At 46.0% G+C, this 8,122-nt stretch overlaps 2 protein-coding genes across 2 annotated transcripts; one reads left to right on the forward strand and one right to left on the reverse strand.

The window, feature by feature from the left end:
• Positions 1-246: 246 nt before the first annotated feature.
• MELLADRAFT_85817 (uncharacterized protein) lies at positions 247-1,579 on the reverse strand (the record flags this gene model as incomplete). The annotated part of the gene is made up of 4 exons (XM_007409273.1): positions 247-395; positions 479-822; positions 904-1,066; positions 1,129-1,579. 4 exons carry the CDS (start codon positions 1,577-1,579, stop codon positions 247-249), a joined length of 1,107 nt encoding a protein of 368 aa, XP_007409335.1.
• Positions 1,580-3,053: 1,474 nt separating this feature from the next.
• Positions 3,054-4,774, forward strand: MELLADRAFT_71730 (uncharacterized protein; the record flags this gene model as incomplete). The annotated part of the gene is made up of 2 exons (XM_007409228.1): positions 3,054-3,471; positions 3,601-4,774. 2 exons carry the CDS (start codon positions 3,380-3,382, stop codon positions 4,427-4,429), a joined length of 921 nt encoding a protein of 306 aa, XP_007409290.1.
• Positions 4,775-8,122: the final 3,348 nt, after the last annotated feature.

Raw genomic sequence — 8,122 nt, forward strand, 5'->3', positions numbered from 1 at the left:
GCCTTCGAGGTCGTTAAGCTCTCTTTTTTCATCGTCCAGGTGGACTGTCAGATCAGATGGGAGATTGGATCCTGGTCGATTAAGGATGGCAGTGAGGGAGAAGTTGCATTTGACGCGTTTGGTGAACTTAGCCCACGCTTCAATGTGAGCAGGTTGATCACACGTTTTTGATTCTGCCATTGCATTTTGGCGGCAAGGTTGTACGTGGCATCGTGGACCCAGCAGGGAATTGTGCAACGAGCAAAATCAATCGTTGATTTTGTCCAGGGGTTTGGTGCAAGGCCCTTCTGGCCGCGGTTGTCCAGACTCTCTAGCGATCTCCTCCAGTTGGTCGGTGGATGCACTGCAACGCCAGTGGCCGATGGTTAGCCCATTGGTCACGACTGCACGAATGCCTGGAATCAAGATGAACATATGTTAATATGGTACGCCCCAAGTTGAAATGATAAGAGTGAAACCTCAGTACCATAATACGTACCATAATACACTTCTTCGCCCGTCTCAGGATCCACCCCACCGGATTTGACACGCACACAGCTACTGCAATAATGATCGCGGAAGCTGGTGCCTTCAACATCAAGCCTCTCCAAATGGGAGGCAATAGCCTCGTCGAATCGAAGGTCATCAGTGCCAGTGGCAGGAAGGAGTACTTGGTTACCTCGCCGATCTTCATGGGCGAGGAGATCTCGCAGTTCGAGGCTGTCTAGACAGACGGCCTCTGACATGGCCGGTGTATACACTTGTCCTGAGTCAAATTGAGGGACATCGGAATCTTCAACGTAAACTTCATTGTACCAGTTTGTCAGGTTGAAGTGCGAGACACTAAGTGATATCGAGCGTGATTTCAAAGCAGAATATTAGCAAACCCAAGTTAGAGGAAAACCTTTGAACCATCGACCTAACTGAGCGAGCATTTGAATCACACGGAACATGTGTCCCAAACGATTTGTGATGTAGTAGTGGCAATGAACGTGGAGGATTTCCACGTCACGTCCCATGGCTAAGGTATAATAGTGGCGTGTTTTAGCGGTCGTGTAATAACTAGGGCGATACGGAGTCCCACAGCCTGTTTGTGAAAGAGTTAATTTCATATTGTATCGCATTGTGATGAAGAATTTCTTCACTCACCTGGGCAATCAAGTATGACCGTCTGGACCGAATGCACACCATCAGTGTCAAAGAGATACCCATTCAGTCGCGTATGGACGTGTAAATTGCGAGAAGCTGGGCAAACGAGACATTGAGTGACAGGAGGTCGTATAAATCTTTCGGGGAGCTTGAATTGAAGGCCAAACGTCCGGATGGCAACTTTGGGTTCAAACGGTGCCGAGTTTAACAGTGGAAACGCCAAAGTCCATAGATCGCTGATGAGGTGGTTGGGCAACTGAGGTGAAAGTGCGGTCGTGAGGAACGGTAGCACCGTTGGTTTGTGAGGTGTGAGCCGGATGGCTTTTCCAGCTGTTTGGTGAAGCTCGGAAGCTAAGGTGATAAATCGTACGAGGTCGGTGACAGTGAGAGTGGTGCTGAGATGGGGACTAGTTGCGGCCATTTGCGCTACGAAGTCGGTGAGTAGTAGCATGGTAGCAAACTAACGGTGATGGCCAGCGATCGGTTCGCTAAACCAATGGGGTTAACCTTTGGGGTAGGGTTGATGTTCATGCATCTGTCAGCGAAGAAGTGACATGTCTAGTGGTACGGTCCAAAAGGTGATAAGGTATGTCCAAAATGCGAGTACAGCTAGAACCCACCTTCGTAATGGAACCCATAACCTTATGGCTTATGAGGGGTTATTCTCAAATTCTCAGGGTCCCAGAGAATTCTCAGGGGGCCCCCGGATCCTGTAGTCTACCGGTGGAGCCGACGCCTTGGACTGGAATTAACCGTGCCGGTCGACCATCTATACTCCTAAAGGGAAGTCTGCGTACAAATCCTAGTGGCTGAGTGCGATCCGCTAGAAAATTTTGCAACCCTTTGAATGCTCATAGACTCCCATGCTTGTACGCTCGCTACAAGGACAAGGTCAATCCGATCGATCAAAATTGCGAATCAATACATAGCATCAAGTAAATTTGAGAGCTGGTATTCATACTCGTTTGAAAGCCTCATTTGCTGTTCAATCTCATATATACGTAGGCAATCTTTCGCCTTTCGATTTGATATCCTCAATTTTCAGATTAATTCTTGTATGTGAAACATTTTGATATTTCGATGAAAAGTTGAGGCGAAGGAGGGAGGGCGGACTTGGAAGTCGAGGCGAGATAGGAATATCTTCCAAGGGTAAGGCTGTAAGTAAGAAGACCTTCAATGAGATGCTGAATTGATGAAGGAGTTCGGAATCAAATTACAATCGATGATGATAATCTATAGAAAATCTCTATCTGCAATGATGAGGTCTGTCATATTCAAATGAAGGTAGACAAGTTTGATTGCAAAGAGATCAATCTAACATAGTATCAAGTTAGAGTTGAGATTGATATCAAATGCAATCCAGCTTTTCGTAAATCGGATGCAATCAGTTGTGGATCATTGGATGATAGACAAATTCTATGACTAATTTCGAGAGTTTGAACTTCGCCGACTTCAATTATGTCAGCTCAGCATGCTAATTTCTTCAATTGTTGGTTCGATAGCTCGTGTAGGTACGAGACAGGTTGAAAAGAGAGGTGTGAGGGATGGAAAATTGACTCATACAAATAGCCACCCGCCTATTTCATATATCAAAGAGACAGTTCGAACTGGTACGTCCGGTCTGAGCAACTGCACTTCGATCAGAGTTAATGATACTTTGCAGCAATGATACTGTTCCATGAGTCCATGCAAGTGTCGGTGGCCACATTCACAGCCTCGCGAGCGGTCGAACCGGTCCGAACACCTTGTCCATGCATAGAAACATTGTTTTCAGCTTCCGTGTAATAATCTATAGGAGTCGTCTGGACCTTCGTTCGATGGCCTGGGCTGAATCACTGTTCGTGAAGATCGCACCATGATCTCGCATTTCAGAAGGCGACAGGCCGATGTGATAAGCCTCAAGGCCAACTTGTTCCATCATGCCAACTGGTGTTCTTTTTTTCTTGGCAGTCTAGATTCTTCTATCCACAAATACAAAATTTAAAAATGATACAAATGCTGATGGTCTCTCGCGCTTATAATATCTTAACACTGCGCTAGTGCTTCTCGGGCACCTTTCGACGAGCTACATTAACTTACATAGGTCGATTCACCCATCAACCGACACTTTCAAATAAAATATTCATAGTACATACCATTTTACTGTTGTATACACTCTTTTGCCACCTCAGCCTCTGGACTATCATTCTGGAACACTATACTAGCTGTGCTGCATTTTTCAACAATTCCCACGAACTTTCTCCCTGCAAGCATGAAATCTTTGCGCTGCCCTATTACTGGCTCACGCTACACGGCTTCTTCTCCAGCTCAGAAGTTGGAAAAACAATTGGACGCTTGGCAATCGTAAGTCCCTTTACGATTGCTTGTGCCTTCAAGCCATTTGTTCATTCAACACCGCATGGCAACATACCGGACGCTGTCTGCGATGTCATGATATTATTTGAACTTTCACTGACGTAATCCGCATTTCAGGACACAAAACTCGTCGGTGCGGTCGTCGGCGCGGTCGTCTTGTTCTACTGCTGGTTATTCTACTTGTTCAACCCCAAGCCATGATCGAATGCACCACAGCTGCGCTACTCAAGTCGCTATTCCGTCGTATAGCCCCACAAACCATCAACATGATAAATCACTTGACGGCACTCCGAACTCTCATACTTATCAAATCATAGACTCGACCAATCTAAATCGTTACCGGCCTACAGTCATGATTGTTGACTCAGAATGCCTGCAACCGCAGGTCCAATATGTTTTCGTCTCTCAATCCTTTTTGACTCCCAAGGCCAAGGCGCTCAGCTTCCCCGAAGAGCTTAGCCACTTCCCCCGCTATCTATCAAAGCCAATATCCCCAGCACTTATAAATCTGGACAACCCTCATCGCTCCGCCGCGACAGAGCAAGCAACACGTCCCCCGCGGGAAGAGTGGCCTGTGTTGATGTCGCACGGTATTCAGCATCATCCACACACACGAACGGACACGAAGTCTGCACCATCTACGCGCACCACCATGTCCTCTCGACTGCGAGGGCTGACCCGAGGAAGATCTATGACTCGCAAGCAAGCTCAATTGCGATCTTGCCCCACCTCTCCCCGAGTTACAGAGGTCCCTGATTTACCAGACCTAGCACTTTTAAGACATTTCGACGCGAAGCACACACCTCCTCCGACAACTGCGCCACGCAAGCGAAAGGAAGCTATCATTGACAACGCTGCACATTTCCATCTCTTGAGGCGAGCGACGTCTGATTCCGACAAGACACTACGTCAAAGATGGGAGGAAGCATCTCCAACGTCCAAATAAAAAATCTGCACCGTGTACAACATTTTCTTGTCATTATTATCAGCTTGACCAAACATTTTGTGCACCACGACTTGACCGTACATCAAAATCTGCTCCTCAAATATACATAAGTTATTTTTAATACGTCTTTTATACTCCTTCATTATACACAAAGTTCATCATATTGTACACTCATTCAAACACTCATCCTACAATTCGTACTTTCCACATCAAAGACAATTAAGTCCTTTTATCTTATACTTAAAATTACCATAGTGTTCATGCACGTGCTGAGTATACCACATAAAAGATTGATACGGTTCTTTGCATTGCAGAAGCAAGCTGTGCATCCCCAGCGATCTACATACCCTTCAGTGTGACATACAAATTGTGTGGCGCGTCAACATTGCGAGCAAATAAAAATGAACTTGAGCAAATGCAAATCCTGAGCCATTACTCCCCTTCATAGATCCATCCATGAGTTATCCGCAAACGCGGCTTCTGCTCAAGTACAAACCAAAGGGCCCATTTCCGAAGTTCTTCCTATACCCGAAGCTCACAAAAACTTTCCCGGTAAATCAATCGTGTAATCGACACTGTGTCATGTCTGTCTCTATCTACCATATTGTACCAAATCCAATTATTCATCTTTTAATGAAATGATGGATTGAGCTGCAAGAATGATCATCAGTTGCCCATGATCCCTCCCAGCCATGCTGAGCAACGCTTCGGCTGGGTCCTGGATGGGACCAAAAGGAGCCTGGTATCCAAACTTAACTAAGTCCCAACCTGGACCTAACCAAGTAAGCATGGTCACTTATACTCTACTGACTCTGCTCGCATTGTGTAGATGGAAGAACTGGGACTCTACCCTGCTCCCAATTGAAGTGCGATGCTGGAAACATATTCATTCCACCTGATGTAAGTGTCCCATTGTTGATTTGCGAGGTCGAGGAATCATTATATTATTGATGACACATTGCGTAACCCAAATTGTAGGTGGGCCATTGCGCTTATTAATGTATAATGCATTATCTGCCAGACGCTTGCTAAGGGCGAACTGCTTTTTTGTCTTGGTTATGTATGCTGGGGTCAAAATGTGTATGACGCGCAGCATGTGAATATATTCGAGTGCATTTGGACCCGGGTTGGGCCCCAAAAGATTATTTTGAGATAACTTTGGAAGCAAATGTGCGAGCGTGCAGCCGAGAGCGGCAAATCATGGATGGCAAGCTTGCGCGTCATTTTCATTAGCAAGTCAGAATGACTTGATAAGTGAGATTAGTGAGAAACGGAAATGTTAGATTTTCGAGAAATGCCCCGGCAGATCTCACGCCATTTTTTGGACATTAGATGTAAGTCCCTCCCTGGAGTTGGTGGTTAGGTCCAGGTTGGGACTTAGTTAAGTTTGCCTGGTATCAACCCCGGGTCAGCTGCGTCACGATCTGCGTTGCTCAGCGTTGCATAACGGGTTTTGTTAGATAGCAGCGCTATCAATAATCAGGCTTCTGTAACGTGGTGGCGAGCAGCGCAACCAGGATTCAGTTTTAGACCTTTTTTTTTTACGCTAGGCTACAGCAACGGTGACGCGTTTCTACGCTACGTAGCGTGTGTAGTTGTATTTTGTCCCAATACAGCAGAGGTAGCCAACAGATTGGGCCAAATGGGGCTAAAACTCGGGTATACAGCATAAGATACCCGAAGATAGGTCCACAAGCCCCTTCACACCTACCCAAAGTGGCCAATAATTGCCTATAGCATCTCCAATCAAGCCAATGGATGATCCCAGGGATGCGACTGACCGCAAGATTCACATTCCAATCTCCTCGATGTGGCTCGACACTCCTTCCAGCTCCTTGATGTGGAGGTCTAGGCGTCAAGGAATCACAATCACCGATGATGATCATATAACAAGGTATCGAGTGAGTCAATACCTCGCTTATCTTCTACTCATCTTCGACTCAGTACCATCCCTTTTCTTTTTCTCACTACCTTTCCTTCTTTCATACCTACTATCAAATAATCGTTTACCTGTTTACTTACTTTTGACACCTACATTTTCATCCTTTTCACTTTCGCTCACTCGCTCAATCTTTCATCTAGGTCATCATCATATCTTACAGTAGCCAAATAATCATAATGTCCTCACCAGCTCCAACTCCACAAAGACCAGTCCGAGTTCGCAAACAAGTCATCACACCAGGCATGGTCTCGCCAAGTGTTGACTCTCGCCGTCGCTTATCAATCGAAAGCAATCAATCAATTACCATACGCCCAGTTAAACGCTCCAACGCTGTGTTGCAAGAAACCGATTCCGACGATGAAGTTGAAGTTGAAGTCGTAGAGAAAGCACGTAAGAAAAGCAAGAACTCATCAAAGATCTTGGCTAAAGGTAAAGGCAAAGGGCGAGCTGGAAGCAGCAGCTCAGCTCCAAAGCAGTCATCATCAACTGATGTAAGTCTTCTCGTTTTCTACTCTACTCGACAACACATCAACTATCTATCTCTACTGTCCATAGGTTGTGTCCAAGAATGTCACCAAGAAAATCTTGCGTGCGGACTCGGACGATGAGGGCCAACCGAAACGGCGGAAGGTGGTGGAAGATCAAGACACGGGCGAGAACGCACGTTTGCTAGCATACTTTCATAGCCCAAAACATGGTCCAGGCGATGTGAGCACTTTCATTTACAATTTTTTAACTGTTTATACTCCATCTTTATCTCTTATCGCATTCCTTTCTTTCCTTATGAAGCTCCCCTCCAAGCCACCCCTTAGCTACGCCTGCCGATTCTGCCACAGGAACATCAACCACCCAGTACGAGTCAGTTACAGCAACCTCACCGGCAACCTCAAAGTGCACCGAGACGGCTCAACTCAAGACGGTCGGTCCGATGTTGGTTGCAGTGGCCGTAACAAGGCCAAAGCAACCGAGCCAGCGCTACAAGTCCCTTTATCAGTTGCCGAGAGACGTAAACAAGCGGGTGGCAGCCTTGATTCGTTTGTAACTGTCACTCCGCAAGTTCCTTTCTCAAACCTGATTCTAAACCAAATGGCCTGCGCATGGCTCATCCGACAAGCTCAACCCTGGACCCGAATTGAGGATCCAATCCTCCGAGGTATGATACGGTATCTTAGAAAGGAGGCCAGCTTATATGGCCGTCGGTGGGCTGCTGATGAAGCGAAGACTATGAACTGGGGATTGAAAACATCGGTTTTTGCTGAATTGAAGGTTAGTTTCTCAAATACATTAGTTCTTCTATACACAATACTAACAATGTGTCATCTTTCAGGATCTTAAGTCACGTTTCAACCTTGTTCACGATGGTTGGACGACGAAAGGAAATCGTCATGCCTTTATCGGCGCATCTGTAACGTTTATCGATAAGGATTGGACCTACCGAGTGCGACATTTGAGTCTCAAGGTGATTCAGTGGCATCATCATGGACCATGGCTCGCCGAACCAGTGGTCCACCTTCTAGTCAAGCACAAACTGTTCTCAAAGATGAGTCTTATATAATGTTTTGTACAACTTTTATGACTGATTTATTTGGGCTAATCAATGTTTTTTTTTTTACATGTTGTGCCAGACCACCGATTCTGGTTCAAACAACAAAACCATGGCGGACGAGATGCATCGACAGTTTCTCCAGCAGCCCGACTCATTTGATTACAAGTGGGATCCGAAACCATGCACATCTTTTGCTTTTGCCACA

The sequence above is a fragment of the Melampsora larici-populina genome (genome assembly GCF_000204055.1).
Source record: "Melampsora larici-populina 98AG31 unplaced genomic scaffold MELLAscaffold_15, whole genome shotgun sequence".
NCBI classification, from domain to species: Eukaryota; Fungi; Basidiomycota; class Pucciniomycetes; order Pucciniales; family Melampsoraceae; genus Melampsora; species Melampsora laricis-populina.